This window comes from Artemia sp. Qi Xiang Cuo, chromosome 18 (assembly GCF_049724085.1).
Source record: "Artemia sp. Qi Xiang Cuo chromosome 18, ASM4972408v1, whole genome shotgun sequence".
NCBI lineage: Eukaryota > Metazoa > Arthropoda > Branchiopoda > Anostraca > Artemiidae > Artemia > Artemia sp. Qi Xiang Cuo.
Genome location: NC_142811.1, coordinates 35,883,446 through 35,904,876, shown reverse-complemented (window position 1 = coordinate 35,904,876; position 21,431 = coordinate 35,883,446). Strand labels below are relative to the sequence as shown.

General features: G+C 35.6%; 1 protein-coding gene across 2 annotated transcripts in view; it reads right to left on the bottom strand.

Annotated features, from left to right (window-relative positions):
* Nucleotides 1-21,431, bottom strand: part of LOC148941445 (WD repeat-containing protein 44) — a 128,904-nt gene that overhangs the window by 9,823 nt on the left and 97,650 nt on the right. The window contains exons 14-15 of one of the 2 annotated variants that reach the window (XM_089104381.1): nucleotides 18,728-18,855; nucleotides 9,424-9,717 (exon numbers count right to left, since the gene is read on the bottom strand). In XM_089104381.1, coding sequence (XP_088960507.1) covers nucleotides 9,434-9,717; nucleotides 18,728-18,855 — 412 coding nt within the window. In that variant the 3' untranslated portion in view covers nucleotides 9,424-9,433. Of the gene's footprint in view, nucleotides 1-8,703; nucleotides 9,718-18,727; nucleotides 18,856-21,431 lie in introns of those variants that run through there. The other variant, XM_089104380.1, reaches the window with a different exon arrangement.

The following is a 21,431-nucleotide window of genomic DNA, read 5'->3' as shown; positions in this document are numbered from 1 at the left end:
AGACACAAAGAAGCATTATAAATCATATTTATGCTTCTTAGAACTCCTGATAATTAAAATCACATTCATATATTTTACAATGTTCACTGATCACAGTGATACCACATTTACTATCACAAGGTAGGCGTGGCACTATGTCTGGGTCAGGAATCTAAAGCGCCGAATCCCATAAGGGCTAATGGTATTTCTCTGATGAGCCCTAGGTAAGGGTGATCACATAGAAATAATTTATTCGATTTGAGGTGCTTTTTGGTTGCGGAGTTTACGATGCCTTATATGTACTAACAACAATTTTGCATGTCTATGGATCCTTCTGTTGGTATTATTGTTCGGGTGCACTCTTTGTCAAAGGTGTTTGGGTTTGTGCATAACATCAAAACATCGTTCAAGTGCACATCTGTCTAAATTACGAATGTAGAAAAACAGTCTTTCTCATTTTTTTTTCTACCAAACTATTACTTTTAATTCATTATATATATAATACCCAAAGGGTCAATGTTGAATGTATGTCCAATGACGGAAAGTTTGAAAAATTCAAACATGGACTCATGCTCAAAGTTCTCACTCTCTACGGGTTAAAACTCATTATAATATCCGAAACGGCCCAACTTAGATCGAGAAATATGTTGAAATCTGCCATAGTTTGGAGCTGCGAACAGACAATAGTGCAGTTTTCGTTCAAATAGGCAACCAAACGTGCGTTATAAATACACTGGCTTATAAGTTTCAATCGAGGAAGGCGAACTGGAATCAATTTAAACAAGAATTAGATAAAAAAAAAAAAAAAGACAAAGAGCGGATCGAAGAGTATGTGTAATGGCAAGCAACAAAAATTCCTCTTATCCTAGAGTCTTCAGCAAAATCAGCAATTCCATTAGTGACAAACCAAATAAACTTCTTTTCTTTAAAAATACAGGCAAAAAAATGATACACCAAAGAATGTAAGAGATCAGTGAAAGAAAAGAAGACCAGAAATCGATTTCCAAAGTATCCATGCTCTGAAACACTTCTGGTCCTAAGAAAAACTATGTGGAGGCTATTTCAGACCATCTGTCAATCTTGTGTGACTTCATATGACTCTGATGATTTCAAGCTATTTCTTCTTGATGAAAACGTTTGGCTTAGGAAAAATTGTTTTCGCCTATTACTTCTAAGTATTTTGCTTACGAAAGTTCAAGCGTAGAATCCCTTCACCCTCTAAGGAAAACCTTTAAGTATTTTGTCATAAAAAATGTGTTTAATCACAAGTACTCCATCAAAGCAGCCTAGGTAACATTTCCAAAAGTAATTACGTGTGCAGGTATTGTGAGAGTATTAATTATTTAACGTTGCAATCAGTTTCTGCTTTTATGGTACTATGTTAAAACTACAAATCGCTACTAAAGGCACTCGTTCAACAAAAGAGGTCATTCGAAATAGTCCATTACCTTGCTTAAACAGTTGCCACAATCTCTTGAGATCAAAGCAAGTTCATTTTAACCGTGTTTCAATTATTATTTTTACACGCACAGATGACTCACACTTTTTTAATTTTGTAAAATGTTACTGAACTGAAAGTACATATAGCATAGCACCTTAATTGGGACCTCGAAGTATTTTTGTGTACCAAGTGTTCGACACATAGGCAAGGGGCGGATCCCAACCCAGACGAGGACGACCTGCTTTCCGTTTAGCCCTAGACGGTTGGCCGAAAAGAACAATCTTCGGCAATCTGTCATCCTTCATCTGCACAACTTGACCTAGCCACCTCAACCTTTCTTTCATTATACCCCTAGAAAGTGGTATTGCACCACATCTTTCGTACAGCCTACTGTTTGAAATACGGTCAGTCAGCCGGGTACCCAGAACAATCCTTAAGCAATGTCTCTGGAAAACATCATGCAAATCTTCATCCGCTTTTCGAAGCGCCCATGCTTCAGAGTCATATTTGACCAGTGTCATCACTGTAGCTTCCAATATTTTAATCCTGGTTTGCAGAGTTATCTTCCTATTCTTCCAAACTTTTTTTAATTGTGAAAAAACACCCTCAGTCTTGGCTATTCTACTTTAAGCATCTTCACTGCTCCCACCATCATAAATAATAATACTACCAAGCTAAATGAAGTTGTCCAATTGATCAATCTTTTCATTACCAAACGTCATCTCTTCATCTTCACTTATTCCTAGCCTTAGTGGCTTAGTCTTCTTAACATTAATTTTCAAACCTAATCATCAGCATAATCTAAGTCAAGGAGACTTTTTCCTCCCCATTTGATTCCGTGGTCTCACATTGCCTTTCCTGTGCTCCTTAATGCCAAGCCCATCAAAATAATCCATATCAAGGGGGATAGAACACAACCCTGCTTAACTCCTGATTTAATACAAAACCAGCTGCTAACCTCATTTTCTACCTTAACCACAGCAGCGTTATTCTCGTACATAGCACTAATCACTTTAATGTATTTGGCTGGTATACCATACAAGGATAAAACCTTTGCTAAAGCACTTGTATCAACAGAATCGAACGCTTGCTCATAATCTATAAAACTAAGGACCAAAGGTGTTTGACAACTCAGGCACTTCTCAAATATTAACCTAAGAGTGAAAATTTGGTCGACGCATCCTCTACCTTTGTTGCGCACTGTTCTCTTAAACCGCACTGTTCTTCTCTTAAAACTTTGTCCCCGATTTATATATGCAGAACTGCATGTTAGTGAAGAGTTGCTTATGTTCATGGGTCTCAGCGTAGGTTTTGTCACTGAGCAGTGCATTTTAGGTTTATATATTTCCTTCTTCATTAATATAACCCGTTAGTATATTATTTTATATATTATGTTAATATATTGACTCCAATTTATATATGCACTGCATGTTAGTGAAGAATCGTTTATGTTCATAGATTTCATCGTGCGTTTTGTCACAGAGCAGTGCAATTTAGGCTTATACATTTCCTTTTCTTTAATTTCCTTAACTAAATCCAATACATTATACATTTCCTTAACTTATACATTTCCTTAACTAAATCCAATTGTAAACTATGATATAAATTATATATTAATATATTAACTCCGATTTATATATTAATATATGAATCTTTTAATAAATTTAATATTTTTAACTTTCCTTCCGAAACAGTGTTTACACATAGCCTAATAAATACCTGTCGTCGAAGGTCATTTCTTTTTAAGATATTTTAAACTCCAGAAGAATTCTGCAGGAACTTCTAATTTCTATTGAGTACTACATTGTTCGGTATATTCATGATTGAAGAATGACCATAAAATAGATTTCATACATCATTAAATTTTTTTCTCTAATGTTCCGCAAAAGGCAAACTCATAATCGGAACTCCGAACCTGGCCACCTCTGAAAACACACGGTAATTCTAAGAACCCTCCCCCCTGCTGAAGAGCAGCAACTGTAGCTGGTAATTTTAATCTTCGTCGTAACAGGACTGGTTCCCATAACCAGCATAGGATCCTTTAGCTTTAGGATTCCAAGTTGACGTTTTTCTCATCGAACTTTATAGATAGTACACCACTGGCCAGAGTTTCAGATCCCAAATAACAGGCCTGACAGCTCTTAAAGGGCGAGCAATTAGCTTAAAATTGCTTATATTTTCTTTGAAAATTCAGAGCTTTGGAGATAAAACCTCTTACTCGACCTACACAAGTATTCGGAGTTAACATTGAAAAAACTACTTTGGATTTTTGAATCGCAGGAACTGACTTAATGACTTAACCATACGTCTAAGCTATTTTACATTCTTCCGCCACCACCAGTACTACTAGACTGATTCCTGTTTAAGATATTCCACCGCTTTAATTATAGCTTCTGTCACAAATCGTCATCCAAACTTATATCGTAGGCTAAGATACCGAGTAAGCGGACATTTTATCACCAACTGAATAGTTAGATCGCTGTAATACCTCTAATAAACCACCTAGGAATTCAATTGTTTTATCATTGTTTTATGTTTTATTGATTGTTTTAACAATTTATTTATAAGTATGGCATTAGTTTGACTATTTAAGATATATATAAAACAACTATTTTAAATGCACTGACATTCAAAAGTGGAGCCTAATCATACACACATAATTTAAGCTTTAGCCTGGTCTTAAAAAATCTTGCCAAATCTTGGACATGGGATCATACAACTGTGACAAGTATTTAAACCACAGGTAGACTCAACCATGGATAGATCCAATCAAGATAAACGTTGTGAAGCACAACGATTGTACTTACATAAGCTAGGCTGTAAGGGTAGGTTTTGTCTAAGCTTGATTGTAAAAAAAAAAAGAATTCCCAAGATTGTAATCGGTCAGTACCAACTAGCAAGGTTACAACCATCAGCTGACTCGAACTATCTACTATCCAAGATTAGAAACCTACTGTCTACGTTTATGAAAACTGCGTTTTAATTTTTGCATTTTATTTTACACCTTGTCTTTCAATACAGTTTCAAACCTGTATTTATATTTTCTGCTTTCTCTTAAATTTCACGTCAAATAGTGGTTTTCTGCGAACTATTAGCAGCAAAATCTTGCAAGTCAATTTTTTATTACTGCAACTGTACGGAACAATAGCACAGTGATTGGTTTGTACTATTCTTATTAACAATATAGCATATTTTTTTGCATACTCGCCACAAATGTTACCATTTGCCTCACCCATGTTCTCACTGGGCGTGAACTTGGATGTTCTACGTACAGTACCAAAAACATCCAAATAAAAGCACCCCCTCCCCTGGACTCATCTTAGGTTTATTTTTGGCTCAAAACCACTTTTCTTTTATTTTTCAAGACTGCAAATCTTTTTTGACATTGCCTCTTTTTTGTCAGTGTCGCCACGATAGACCCTAAAAATAAATAAGCAAAATAATTAATTAAATTTGCTAACACTTTTGTCCGCAAACATTCGAACTGTTATAATAGCAACAATTTAAAAAAAAAAAAAACAATGCCACCATTGAAAGAAAAGGCAAATATTGTTATGTAATCGAAAGCGGTTTCATAAAATTTACCTTCAAAAAATGTTTTTTATTCCATCATAAAAATAGCTTTTATTTTGATGCTTTTATTCCAAAGAAAACTAGACCTTCACAAAAAATTTGCCCTTACCACAACATACATACGTTTCCCATACGTTTCTAGCTTTTTTTTTTATTTTTTGTCCACATTTCATTTTTACAAATCTGCTGATTACTATTATCAAAAACTGCATAGCTAAATGTGAAGGTCTTTTCCACTAAGAACTAAACTCTCGATATTTCTTACTTTTTTCTTCGTACTTTAATAGTTAAAAGACTCTTATGTGGCAACGCTAAAAAGTAATTTTTGCGATTTATGTCGGTTTTTAACTATTATCATTTTTGGCGTCAAGCTGCCATTGTTTTTTAGGCAAAAAAGGAGAAAAAAAGAGATGAAAACTGCTTAATTTTTTACTATGAACTAAACTGGTTAATTTTTACGATGGAATAAAAAGCATTTTTTGAAAATAAATTTTACGAAATCGCTTTCGATTACATAACAATATTTGTCTTTTCTTTCGATGGTGGCTTTCGTTATTTTTTTTTTTTTTTTCATTGTTGCTATTATAACTGTCGTTGATCAATTCTGACTTGTACCATTTGAACTACTGTACAGATTAGCAGCAAATCAACAAAAATACATTTATTTAAAACGAGAAGCCAAAAATATAGAACCATAAAAGCTATGCGGGATCTATTATATGAAAAGCTGACAAAGTTGGTCATTGTACAGTTTCACCTCTTATAATAACTATAAACCTAATTACTTGGTTAAAAAAAACTAGTTGACAAGAATGAACTCGTACTGAAGTCAGTGGTGTCAATTGATGAAGCTGTTAGGGGGGGGGGGGATTGCAAACGGTTTTGTTCCAAATCGAGATAGGAGAATTTGTTATTTTTTCAATTCTTCAAGGAAAATACCAAAATATGCATTTTCAATAAAAAAACACCCCTCAAAACAGTATTCTTCAAAATCTGGGAGAGGGAGAATCTAGGGTGAGGTTGAATGCCCCCCTCCCAAAATAAAAATTTATGCCCCTGACTGAACTAACAAATAATAAACATAAAGCTGACAAATAAAGAACATTCACCTGAGTAAGTAATTCCAGAGGCGTTAAAATAAGACACACTTTTTTTTCAAAGATAAGACATGTTTTTTCATAAAAGTTTCGCTTGTCCTATCTCAAAGGCTACATAAAAATCTTTCTCGCACAAAAAAAATGTTCGTCCATAACAAGTGGAAAACCCAAAACATGTTTCCAATACATGTTTTACTGGAAAATATGTTTTCCAGTATTACCGTCTTCCTCTAAAATTTCCAACGCGTAACATACCACATTTTGAATTACTGCAGCCAACTTAATACATAATTCCAAATAAATTCCATCACTGCAGATAATTCCAAATCTCAACCTTTAAATTCCGAAATTGAAAGAGCACATTAATTCTACAAGTTTTACTCCGAGTTTCTTAAACATGAAAACAGAAGGAATAGGAACAATGTTTAGACATTGTTAATGAAAAGATTCATATAACAAATATACATTTAGAGCACAAGAAAGTGGAGAATCCGGGCAGTTTAAGCATAAGTAAAATACTTAGTTTTACGTATAACACATAGATTCTTTGATATTTTCAAAGCTAGATTTAGCGTGCATTAACAAGAAAATATTACTGATTACTGGGCACTGACAATAACAACAACAACACAAATTTAAGTTGAATTTTGACGACTGTACGATTTCTATATGATCGTGCACTAACTTGCTATTGTTATCAACGAAAAACCTTGATGACAGAATAATAGTTGATAAACACGCTTTGATCTAGAAGGACCATGATGTCAGTTCCTTAAGGCACTAATTCCTGATGATTTACTGATATTTTATGATTATTTAACTAGTGAGATGGATAATCCCTCTTGGAATCCATCATAGATTTCTTAATTATCATTTCTCAGTAAGCGTTTCTAAAAAAAAACATTCTATTTATAAGATCTCCTCTCGCTTAATTTTTCTTGGGATGGAGAAGAGGAGGGCATGGGTGGGTAATGAGTTTCCTCAAGGAATTGTATACTTCAAGCGCAAACAGGTTATATTAAAATTAACCATATATTCCATAACTAAGAACAGTCCAAACTACCTTGATGATTGTACTAACTTGCTTTGGTATAAATTTAAAGAAATATGCATATGTCTCATATAGCAATCTCTTTAAAATGTTACGCATTTTAAATATTCAGGGAAATGAAATTTTTTTTTTTCAAAAAATTCCTATCAAAAGCTCTAAGCATTAAAAGCTTAAAGTTAATTAGCGTGAAAATATAGCGAAAATAAGCTTTGGAGGTTAAAATGTAGTTTGAGTGTTTTTTTATTATTAAAACCATATTCATCGAAAATCTATCGCACAGAGAAATACAGTTTATAATCAAGGGCGTATCCAGGATTTTTCTTCGGAGGGGGGGGGGGGAGGTTACAAAAAAACTAAAAAAAAACACATCAACAATATGCTTATACGTATTTTTGTTACGTTTTAAAGAATCGGACAAACATTTCGTAGGGACAGGGGGTTCCAATCCTATACCCCCTCCCTGGGGTCTTGTTTACAAGTAAAAAAAATTCTTTGACTGAAAAATTTTCGTTTTTTACTGGCTTAGTGTTTCTCACGAAAGAACAAATCATGTCAGGGATGTACACCGAGGGACGGGGACTCGAGGCCACCTTCTTCCCGAAATCCTAAATTCAGGGTACTCCTTATTCAAATTACTAAAGAAAATTAGTTTAATTTTATTATTCACCCCCCCCTCACACCCATTTTATTTATTATTAACCCCCTCCTAAAAATGCCTGTGTACACGCCTGACTAAAATTTTAAAAAGGCAGATTTTTTACCCTCCAGAAATTGCACTTGCTCGTTAGTCTAGATTTACCACTAGTTAACCTGGTTAGCATTAGTTAACCTGGTTTTAGAAAGACCGAATTGAGACTATTTTTCTCTATAGTAATATAATATTAATTCAATAAAATTTGTGCAACTAAGTAAAAAAAAACAATCAATTTAAAAATAACTTTTAACGACAGAAATATAGGAGAGTAGTCTCCCTTTTTCTCTTTGGCAGTAAATAGAGTATACAAAGTACATAAAGGAAAGTAAATAATATTTTTCTGGACAAACTTCCTTTAATAGTTCAAAGAAAGTAGCTGAGCTGGATAAATGAAAACTTCCAAGGATCTTCAGGAATTAATCTCCAGGCTGAAAGTTTTGGGGGAGGCCCAATGTGACATGGGCACCAATGAGCAAAATCTTGGGGGGGGGGAGGGAGTAATGTGACAAAGTTGCCAATAATTGACCAAAATAACGAATTTATTCTAAAAAAAAAGAGTAAAAAAAAACAAACAAGGAATAAGGGCGCCAGAAAAAAATCTTGGGGGGGAATCCGGCCCCTCCCTAGATCCACCTCTGTAGGCTGATTCTTGTTTGACCGATTCTACCACTTTCGTTAAGTAAAAAGAAAGTTTGTCGAGAAAGCAATCATTTACCCTAGTAAAACTCAGTCTCATTCTTCAATGTAGAGAGAACAAAAACACCCCCTTTCGGGTGGCAATTTAAAAGTTTCGAATCTTATTTAAAAATGGGGTACTTATCTGTTATAGCCACCACACTCAAGTTTTTGGTCTGACAGAACCGGTTTCTTTCAGATTAGCGTGAGAGTGTTTACACTCTACAATGTAGGTATATTTTAATTAAACATTTTATTTGGTATTTTGGTTAAATTAGGTTAGAAACCATGTAATATAATGCGTTCTGGGTGGCCTGATTTCCATAATTCACTGTTGTAGTTTCTATAATTTTGTTGGTTAAGTATTTTATTTTCATCATACTTAGGTATAATTCATTGGGATTAACTTAACTTCACTTCTTGAGTGAGGTGGCTATAACAGATAAGTACCAAAAAATGTATACTCGGGACCTACACGGAAAACGAAGCAAATTTTGCCCAAAACTTATTTCCAACAACACTCCTATTTAACCGTCAAAATACAAACCTATTAACGTATCAAATGCTGTAGCTAGGAACACACTAAGAAGTACAATAAAAACAATAATAAAGTATAACTTGAGTCGTTCGATAAGCCACTTACATAACACAATATTTCTACTAGCAAGAGAAAGCAGAGGCGATGAAATACAATATCAAAGTAGATTACATTTTTAGTGCAATGTAGAAGATTTTAATTAAAGGCAGGGTAAAGACGTCCTAGTTTAAAAAGTTTTAAAATTCCTATGGACAAAGAAAGAAAAAACTTCTTAGACCTAAGAGACAAAAGGAGTAGTTTTCTTAAAGAATCACAATTTCTCTTTTTTTAAAGAAGAAGAAAAAAGGCCCAAATATGGCTATGTACATCACTGACCTTGTCTCTCTTAAAAAAGGGCAGAAGCAGGCAGTGAACTATGCTTTGGTTTTGTCTTATTCATAAACACTTTGATTGAACCGTTATAGTCAGCACTAACCATCACATATCCAGCCCATCCAGCATGTGGAATAGTTCCATTCGGACCACTGAATCGAACAGTACTCTGAGAGCCACTTCTTTGCATAGGTGTTTCAAAGGGAGTGTCTTTTGGTTTTCGCTCATATTCTACATAGTCAATTATTATTTGAGGCTCAGGAGCAAAAATTGCAGAGGTAACGACGGCATTGTGCGCTGTAAAGAAATTTATCAAATGAGATGTATTCTTCTTAAAAATAGTAACACTGAGTCTCATAAAATATACTGGCTTTTCTCTAATGAATAGCTAATATACAAAATAAATGCAATCGCTGGCATTTCCCTATACTTATTTCTAGTACTCTTTCACCATCGCGCGAAACTTGAAACATCCCGATCTTACCCACAAGTCTTGCACAGACAAATGTAATCCTGGTTAAGGTTGATTTCCCGTTACTTATGGCAGGAACCCTGAGATTTTAAGGCACCAGGCCTCCAAGTTTTACAATATTTTACCTTTACTTTAGACCTTAGATCGACCCGTACCTCCAGAGCCACCCAGAGAGTGAAGAAAGAGCTATGAATCTTTCCGTCGGTTAGGGGCTGCCAGTACGTCGGCCCACAGGGGCTGGATTGACGTGTGCAGGAAACGTTGATCTGCTGGTACCTTCATCGCAGGGTGTTTCTGGGTCTACCTCTACGGCGTGAATCCGTTCGTTGTCAGTGAAGGGCTGCATTCGTCAGAGATTTTCCAGACGTATTACATGGCCAAGGTATCAACTACCGATATTTTAAAACATCTGTCAGAATCAGCTTTCTGACTGATGTTTTAAAATATTGAGAGTCTTGCCACGAATGCCATGGTTGGTTATCCTCAGCCTCAGTGGATCTCTAGGATTCTTATAAGACATGAGTTTTCAAAAGGGAGTATTTTTCTCTACTGTTCCTTGTTTAGATGCCAAGTTTTGGCTGCATAAAGTTCGTCCATCACAGTTTCAGTCGTATTTCAGTCTTTCATATCCCATGAGAGAACCGTTAATGGGATATCCCTGAATCGTTTTGTGGGAGCCTTGGGACTGATACTGGGGGACTTGGGACTTTCTATAGTCTCTTGAAGGGAAAGAAGTTCCGAAGAAAGAAAGAAGTGAAGCAAACGATATGAGACGAAAAGAAAGTCGTTCACGGTTGGGGTGGGAGGATGTCGTAAGTAAAGATTCAAGGGAAATGGGAACTTCCTGGGAAGGTATAAAGAGGGAAGCTTTGAATAGATTGGAATGAAGGAGGAGCGTGCATCAACTGTGTTGGCCTCAGGCGGTATGGCACTGCGGCGAGTTGTTAGTACTAGTAGTAAACGATCATGAGCAAACTCTTTTGGACCGACTCACTTTGTTGTTAAGTTCACTTGAAAATTACGTATGCCAGACCGCACATGCGCATTCCAATAACTGCCTGACCAAGGATAAGTAAAAACGGAGGGAGTGCATCTTAGGGCTATTAAATTTATTCGGAAGCTTAAGCAAGGATAGTGATACGTTTGCTTATTTAACAAGATTTGAAAACTGTATGTCCCATTTAAGATTATTAGAAATTGTGACACCAAGGAAATTAAAATGTTTCACTAGTATTTCGGGTGGGAGAGAGTCTAAAAAAACGAAAGTAGATTTCAGAAGTTTACCGTCATTATATTTGATTTAGTGGTAATTACTTTCATATTTAGATTCTCAGCTTGACCGGAAACATAGGTTAGGTTTCAAGGAAGTCACTTTTAATATTCCTATGACATACTTCAAGGATCGAAAAGACATCCCTATATTTCCATCTTTGAGCAAACTGCTTATGATTTCACTAATCATTACTAGGAATAAAAGTGGTCCGAATAAGGTTTCTTGAGAAATTCCACAGTAAATAGGGAGAGGTTCAGAGAATATATTTTTGTATTTTACCACTTGTGATCTATTTGAGAGGACCGATACTACAATATATACTAAAAGAGGGTCAAGTTCAAAGTTGTCCAGTAATAAGCGAATCAGGATGTTGTGGTCGACCAAGTTAAAAGCCTTTTGGAGGTCAACTAAGACAAAATTTAGCCAGACATTTGGTTTTTCTAAACCAATCAAAATGGTATCTAACAAGTGCACAAGGAAATGGGTGGTGGAAGTTTTGCTTAAACTACCAAACTGACGGACGTCAATGCGTGATATAGTTTTAACTTTGAAGCAGTCACAAAAAGATTGCAAAATGGTGGCTATCACGTGTAATGAAAGCACAGCTTTATGCTTTCCCAGGTTTACCCACTATCGGAACTATCTGGTAAAGACAAGGCTTCAAATCTATATAATATCTCCAACTTAATGCCTTGATTGAATTCTTTTACCCGCAATTTCTTCAAGTCGAAGACAGAGTTTGAGAGATCCTTTTTGGAGTTTTTGATTCTTTTTAATTTAAAGCAGATTTTTGCTGCCATCAAATTGGGATCCAAGCCCCGTCAGCTCCTTACTATCTTCTTAAATCAAGATGCCTTGTTCTCAATCTTTTGCTACATAGACAATGATCAATCTGACTTTGTGTGTGACCATCGGGAGACGATACGTTCCCGAGCAAGAAAAATAGATGAATCTAGAAACCCAGTAGTTGGTGCCAAACTATTTTATTTGGTTTCTAAGCAATACAAACATTAATTACAAAGACATAACCTTAGACTTTTGCTCGACAAAAGGGAATCAAAGTTACGTTCACCTAAAATGTTTCATCCTATAAAAGCACTCCACACTCATAAGTATGTACACAGAATACTACAAAAAGAATATTACAATTGCCTATGATTTCACTCATTTTCCTTACAATCAGCTTTTGTTTGTTGTTTCTTTTCTTTTTGTTTTATCTCCATATCCCCCTCCCAATCTATAATTCAAACTTTTTCTGCATACATTTCTGGTACATCTAAGAATTAAAATTTGCATCAAATACCGCCACTTTTGACGAAATTTGATGTAACAAGATCTCTTTATGAAGCAAATATGATCTAAAAAGGAGTAAAATAGGCTTTATCTTCTTGTAGTTCATGATCTAAGACTAAAGAGCCCTCATATTCTGACCATTTCGATTCTATCAACATTCCAATTGATTGGACAAATATAGTTATGCATAATCAAGTATAGTATAGCATTTTCGGACTAGGTGTAGCTCCTTTATCGTGCAAACTGGTAGTTCCACATACAGAGGGCCCGGACCCCCACCTGAGAAATCTAGTCGATAATTTACCATATTTTCAAAATATATAGTAAATATCGAAGCCTACTAAATGCAAATGTGCCTAGAATCACTGGTGGTAAATGCCTCTTTCGTGCCCGGGCAAAATCCTGATTAGCCCCCCCCCCCCTGTCTCAAATAATGTTCAGGCCAAATTTTAACAGAATTTCATTTTTTAACCAACTTTTAAATTTATTTAAAAAATGGAGGAAACATGAATTTTATTATTGTAATTTTTAATTCAGAATTTTAAGATTGTAGTATTACAGAACTTAACAAATAAATATACTGTGAAAACGGGTATAACATTTAAAAAAAGCAGTGGACAAAACAAAAACAACAAACTTTAAATAATAAAGACACCGAATATTTCGGATTTTATGTCCAAATACCTTTGTCAACGGAAAATAAATAAACAAAAAAATAAATAAAAACATAAAAGACCAAAAATAAATAAAAATATATTAAAAAAATAACTTAAGCTAAATTAAACAAAACATTTAAAGACAAGGAAAACAAAAACAATAAACATAACTCACATCTTAATAACTTCCAATATCACCATGCAAATAACATCATTTTGTGCACATTCTTGCTATTTGCATGGTGATATTGGAAGTTTTTCAGATTTGAGTTTTGTTTATTGTTTTCCTTTTCTTATATAATTGTTTGATTTAGCTTCTTTTTTTATAAAGGCTTCCGGACGTGAAATCGATATTTTCGGATTTCATTATCATTTAAAGTTTGTTGTTTTTTTTGTTTTGTCCGCCGCTCTTTTAAAAATGTTATACTTGTTTTCACTATATTTTCATTTGTTAAATGTTGTAATGCTACAATAATAAAATTCTGAATTAAAATTACAATAACAAAATTCATGTTTCATTGCATATAGAAAATTTTTATTTACTAGGAGTTCATAGCGGCTTCCAGTTGAACTGTAACTCTGAAATTCCAATAAATAAAAATTTATGAACATAATGAAGCAATAATTTTGTTATTGCAGTGTTTAGTTCAGAAAGGAAGGCAGACCGAAGTGCTGTGGTAGCTCGTTTAATAGAAGAATATTGCACCTAAAAACATTAATTTTAGTTCACTTTCACTTTAATTGAACCCCATTTCTAATGCCCGCATATAGCCCTAAATAAAGTTCACTGTTTTTGTTTTGTTTTGATTCTGGTAACAGTGTAGTTAAAAAACCCTTCTTCTGAAGGAAGCACTGTAATGAAGAAAAAAACTTTATATTACAAAATTTTTATTCAATAAATGTTAAGAGCTGCTTCTAATTTAACTACATCTATGGCCCCCTTCACCTCCTAACGCATGTATATGGCCCATGATTATATACAAAAGTCTACAAATTATTTTTTTTTAGACTTGATCCTCCTAAACTGTTGGTTGATATTAATAATATAAAAAAGTGTCAATTTGAAAAATGAACTACAGAATCACCAGATTTTTCTTATTGTCGAGGGCTATATCCTGGCATTATGGGGAGGGGGCTTGAATGCAGTTAAACTGCAGCCAGCTCTGAAAACCTAATAAGCACAAATTTCACAGTTCAGATAAAAGTTCATAAGAGAAGATGAACTACATTGTTTTGTTCAAGAAGGAACAAATAATGAGGCTTAGTGAAAAGATTACTTTTTAAACACCCTTTTTCGATTTGAAATTGCCACATGTAAGGGGGGAAGGGCAGGAGAAGTATTTTGCACAGGGTCCAGTTGTGGCTCTAGGAATCACTGTAAATGGAGGTTATCACTTATTAGTCTTAAGATTTATTCTGAGCGGACATTATATTCCCCGAATAGAAGGGCAAGGGCAGGGGCGTCGTTTGGGAGGGAAAGGGGGGCAGTTGCCCCTCCAATAATGTGGAGAAAAAATTATTATATAGCTCATGTTCCTTGAATTGTAGGATATGGATCCCTCTTGCCCCCCTCCCCAATGAAAATACTGTGGATTCGCCCCTGGGCGAGGGAGTTGTCTCTCCGTCAGAGTCTCTGAAAGAGGCCTAAGAGCAATGGTCAGACTCGAGAAAGCTGTGATGGAGGCGATAGGAGCCATTCCTGAGTTGTTCAATGAGAAGAAGACAAATAGATTTGTTGTCTACTGCAAGAAATACACAGATCTGAAATAGGACCACCTCAAACATTTGTCCTAGAACGAAGAAAAAAAGATCGTCGGCTTCGAAAGTTTAATAGGATGATCTAAAGTCTATTAACAGACCAAAATTTTAAAACGGACCCCCCCCCCCTGACAAAAATCCCATACTTGTGCCAAATCTGAGGCTATCCTCTTATTGCAATAATCCTTTGATTCTAAGACAACTTTTTTTAGATCTTATCAAATTTATACCACCCGTTGTGAAGCCAAGTTCTAAGACGTTTTGGTTTTGTTAATGCATTCTTCAAATCAAGCAACTTTGGTACTTAATAGTATTACCAAAAAATTCCAACCTAATTCATGCCTATGAACAAACAAAAAAAAACAGTGAAGAATCCCCCTCCCCCCCTTTTTTCATAAAATGCTCCCATTTCTTGGCCATCGGGGCAAGATTAAGATTTTTTTTTTTACATACACAAAACAAACATATGAAAATAACTAAATAGAACCAACCGCGCTAAGAAGCTAAGATTGAAGGAAAGACTGCAATGGGACAATTCTTGGCACTTCACTACCAGAAAAGTACCCAAATCCCGACAATCAAATACCCTTTTCCCCCAGAAATTCCTGATTTGCCAAGATCTTGATTAGGTGTAGTTTTTTATAGTTTATTCATTTGTGTAGCTCTATCCTACCCCTATTTCTATTTTTCCTTTATAACCTTGCAATTAACACGCTTAGAATTACTTTAGTAGAAACAAGACTCCTCATCAAACTACTACACAAACGAACAACTTATACTACTACATCAAACAATTCGGTGGAAATCAAACGGTGGAAATTGTCAACAATTTACTTACTAAATTCTGGTTTTTGGGCTTAGATATTATAAAACTAGCCTAGTATTTTAATCAAGAAGCTTAGACCCTTAAATACACATATTGATGGAAAAAAAACACCGTTCCTGAATTGTGTGCTTGATTTATATAGGATTTGATTTCAGCCATCCAGTCATCTTAATGATCTTATTGATTATAATTTATAGTTTTGGACCATTCTCTAAACAATCCCTGATTGACATGAGCCGAAAGTGATACAATATGTCGATACGTGTAAGCTTAGGGAGGGGGGTTATGGTTTGGGAGCCCAACTTTTTTGTTTCTCTAATCACACAGAAAAAAAAATCCTTGCAGTTCTTTGATTTCCGCAAGGTGTGTATTGGATTCATATTGCAATATAAGCCTTAGATCTGTAATCATCACTGAGGTCAGACACCCATGAAAACGTGATTTTGGTGGAACACAAACACCATTTGTGGAATATTTACTTAGTGTATTTTAATCCTGGACTGACATTTGATCTTTTAAATTATCAGCATTTAAACATTAAGGATCACTTTCTATTAATCCCTGAAGAATAAAGAATCCAAGGAGGTGCACTACGTCTATGTACACGGAGTTGGGGGCTGTCGGAGGGTACAGGGCCATGTAACCCTAATACGGGCCTTCCAATTATACAAATTGAAAATCTTTACAAGCGTTTAACTTTAAAAAGGTGTAAAGTTTCCACTATTTGTAATATATTTAATTAACTGGATTTTATTTTCGGTGTTCACGTAGAAATATCGACCTCGGATTGCAATAAACAAGCTCATAAACCCAAAATACTTTTTTTTTTTGTCGAAAATCAAACATTACATGTGGAATATTTGGTTACGTTTGCTAATTTCGGACAGTCAAATTTCGATTTTAATAATTGTTGGATGATCAACATTTAATGATTTAGGTGCATTTCCAAAGTCCCCAAATGATCGTGAGTCAAAAGAGGTAGCCTACAACATGCTTTTAAACGTGAATTTCGACAAAGGAAAGTTGGAGGGCGATCTGTGGACGCCGATCCATGGGACGTACTAAGAAGATTGCCCTAACGCGACTCAAAAGGACGCTTAGAATAGAAGTAATAAGGCAATTGAGAGTTGAAGGAACATAGGCTCAAGAGCTTTTCTCTGGTCCCTTCAATCGTATAGATTACAAATGTGTATACGGCTCTGATTTCAACCAAATGTTGCATATCACATCTTGACCACCTTTCGATTAAAATGCAACTACTAAGCCTCAGCTTCATATGATATATCGGTAAAAATTGGGGCCCAGGCTTGGCGAACTGCACGGATCATGGCTCCCATAGCTCCTAGCCGAGTGGATGGTACACTGAACCTGCAATCGTATGTCCTTTGTGACGGGGGTCAAATCCTGGTGTCGTTGATCCTTTGGCTTGGGACAGGGGTCAGTGTTGTGATTTTGCAAGCTCAGCCGAGTCTGGAGAGCTTGCAATTAAACATATTTTCACCAAACATCTGAGTTTCAAACTTCAAGCAAGGCGGGGTACACCTGGTCCTGTTGTAAGTAGAAATACAAATAAAGTATCACGGCTCCCAGAAGAATGTTTTCTGTACCTTTCAACCGTTTTGACAAACGATAGTTAATTAGCCCTTGAATCAGTTTCTGAAGTAGAAATAACTTGAGCTAAAGGTTTCATCCTTTTCTGGCCCGAATTGTATTCCCACTATTATAGTTAAATTTATCGTCTTATATGAGGTGTATCACATATGAAGTCTTGTATGAGGTGGGAAAAGATATACACTAGGCGGTGGATAGTGGGTGATCGCTCCATTTAATTATCCTTTGTAGTTAAATTAACGAGCCTTTGAATCTGTCTTTTGAAAAAGTAATTTTTCCCTGTTAATTAAGCGAGCTCGACTGACTTTTTTGTATAAAGGTGCATCTTGGAGGGACCGGCTAAGTGTCGGTCAATATTTTTGCAGTCGGTATTTAGCAGTATTTTTAAAAGGCTATGCTTCCCCACCTTTTTGCCTTTTTAGAAGCAAGAGATTTTCTAATGATTTTTCAGTTTGATTTCTGAGCTAAGTACTGCCAAGCCGAGGTCCGGGCACGTCTTGTCAACTCCTCATGTTATCTACGTTCGGCTTTCGACTCTAAATTCCTACGACTATAGTTCTGGATTCCCGACAAGCTTTTGAGCTTTTGATTTTTTGATCTATGCAATTCTAATTTCTGAATTATCTCACTACAGTATAAGAAGGAATGCTTTCACCTGACTTGACTCTTATTCGTCTGAAAGGTGGATCTCTGTGGGTCTTTTTTTCACCCACCGTCTGATGTTAATTTTTGTGTCCCGTAAGATTCAGCTTCAGGAGAACAGTCGTGTTCTTGGTTTATTCTAATGAGCTTATTGCTGCAGTTATCAACAAAACAAAACGTAGTTCGTCGCCAAGGAATGAAGAAGTTCTAGTTGCTTTTGCAACAGACAATAGTCAGAACTTAGCCGCCAGAATGAGTTGTCAGAAGGCCCGTGACGAATTAATAAATTTGTTTGGGAGAATAATGTTTTTGTCTCGGTTTTAGCAGTCCGGTCATTATCCTGCAGTCAATGGTGAATTTCAAGCCTCCAAAAAGAAGTAGAAATTTTTTTTCGAATTATTAGAGCTAATAATTTGAAGAAAGAACCAAATAAATCAGTTTTAAATCTAGATTTTTACCTACGGTGCTTCCTTAAATTCAAGTTGTATTCCTCTTGTTTTATATAGAAAAAGTTTTTCAAACTATCTCTGTTTCTTCAAGTTTTTTTGCTCTGTTTTTCTTTCTCTTTGTTTCTTAGAGGATTGAAGATCGCTTAGCCGAGCTAATGTGCTTTTTTACACATATACATTTTCTGAAACGCATTCGGCTGAAAATTTTCTCTACTTGAATTTGCTTCACCCTAACAATGTAAACAATTGAAAAAAAAATCATAAAAGGAACGAATATTTGAATACAAAAATAAAGAATATATAGAGCAACCAAGCTTTATGACTTACCTCGGATAGCCTCCCAAAAATTATTTCTGTCTCGCCTCACAGAAGAAAATTTAGCGTAATCATGATGAGTTTTCCACATGTACAAACACTGGTTTTCAGATCCACAAATAATATACTTTCCATCATGACTAAAAAAGAAAGAAAATAAGATAGAAGTGTCACACAAAAATTGTGATTTCTGATTTTACTTTGTTACCATTCAGAGTTTATCCTTGATGTGAATCGGGATATTGCCCACAAAGTAGGCCACTTCACTTTGAGTAATATTTTGGGAAAACAGAGCTATTACCAATATCGGACGTTACCAAGTTTTGACAACCTGACCAAGGATATAATGAATTGCGTTACAGGCAATAAAAAACATCAGAATGTTAAAATTGTGAATTAATCTTTGATCTTTGTTTTGGCGAATGTTAGTTGTTTGAAGAATAGAAAAATTCCAAGTAACAACCAGGAGATAAATGATCACTTTTGGTGGGTTTGAAATATTCTTATATTCAAACAGCGTTTGATTCAAAACTGAAACGACTATAGGCTATACATATGTGCAACACAAAGCTCAACAGTAAAGTAAAGCTTCATCCTAGTGTGTTTTAGAACGAATCAAATATGTAGCAACAGAACTAGTTAGGTATACGTGTAGAAATGTTGCTTTTATTTTCACACTTAATAAAATTTTGAGACATCATGTAAGCTAGAGCCCTGTTCTTTTTTTTTTCTTTTTTTTCAATCGCCAAGCTACTAAGGCCTTACTTTTCTGTTAGAAAACCCAACTAGTCCCTTTCTTTAACTTTGAAGCTGATGTTTTTGTTTTCAGACTTAAATGCTAAAACACTAAAAGACAACTATAATAGGCAAAAGAAAATAAGTTGGTGTCTATTCTTTCACAGATATAAGATGAGAGCAGGGAGGACTATAGCTGTCTTCTCGCCAAACTTCTTTCGTCCCTTTTTTGGTTGCCATACTCTTAAGGTCACAATTCATTGTTGAAACACGGAACTTCTCATTTTTCGAAACACATAACTTATTTCGGATGCATGAGAAGAAATGAGGTTCATAAAACCAGAAACGATATTATCGGTTTGATCACCAAAAAAGGGTCTTGGTTAGAGTATTTACAAGGATTTAGCTACCCGAAAATCCTTTGGTCTAATTTTGAAAATCCTGAATCTATTTTCATCCAATTTTCCCTTCCCACACTTGAATGCCACCGAAAATTAGCTAAGCTTTGTTCCTACATCAGTCTGGATATATAAAAATTTCTTTAGATCTAAGTAAAACATTAGATCTTACGTTATTTTCAATCAGTGTCATTTCTTAGGTAATTTAAAAGTATAATGCAAGAGAAATAAGGCAAAACATTATTTGGGGAAAACCCTCAACTATCACGACTATTACTACAACTACTGACTCACTGCAGAACCAAGCAGTCTAAGGCCAACACAGCCACGTACGCTCCTGCTCCAACCCAATCTATTCAATAACTTTCCTTGTGAAATCCTCACACACCATTCGGGGGCAACCTACTTTTTGTTTGGCCCTAGACGGTTGATCCACAAGGCCAATTTTTGGCAATCCGTAATCCTTCATCTGCAAAACGCGCCCTAGCCATCTCATCCTTTCTCACATTATAGCCCTATAAATTGGGATTGACCCACATTTTCGCACAAATTACTGCTTGAGATACTGTCAGTCAGTTGGGTACCCAAAACAATCCGAAGGCAATTTCTCTGGAAAACGTCCAGCAAATACTCCTCTGTTTTTAAGAGCACCTACGCTTCAAAATCATACGTCATCACTGTAGCTTCCAATATTCTAATCTTGGTTCGCAGACTAATTGTCTATTCTTCTAAACTTCTTTACTGCGAAAAAAACACCCTCGACCTTTGCTATTCTATTTTTAAAGAATACCCTAGACGGTCAATCATTTTGATAAAAAGGTTCCGTCAATCAATTGATTAAAGCATGATTGACCATTTCGGAACCTGTTTGACACTTGAGTCAATCGTTGACGGTGATTGATGGAAAGTTTGAATGACTCAATCGGTTCCTAGACGGTCAATCATGCTTTAATCAACTGATTGACGGAAGCTTTTAATCAAAATGATTGACCATCTAGGGTGTCCTTAACATCTTCACTGCGCCCATCGCCTTTACCAATAATACTACCTACGTAAGTGAAGTTGTCCACTTAATCGATCTTCTCAAAACCCAACATCACCTCTTAACCTTCACCTATTCTTAGTCTTGACTAGTCAGTCATCTTGACATTATTTTCAAACCTATAATTGCACCCTGGACTCGCAAAAACTCTTAAAGTTCATTCATTTTGCGAACATTTACATCTAAGATGCTTTAATCCACAGCATAATCTAAGTATAGGAGAGTCTTACTTCCCCATTTGGTTCCGTGTTATCCCATTGCCTTTGCTGTGCTCCATAGGACAAAGTCCATCAAAATACTACTACTACTACTAACAACTCACCGCAGCACCAAGTCGCCTGAGACCAACACAGCTACGCACGCTCCTCCTCCATCCCAATCTATTCAAAGCCTCCCTTCTTACACGCTCCCACGAAATTCCCATTTCCTTTAAATCTTCCTTTATGAAGTCCTCCCACCCCAGTTGAGGACGACCTGCTTTCCGTTTAGCCCTAGACGGTTGGCCGGAAAAAACAATCTTAAGCAATCTGTCATCCTTCAT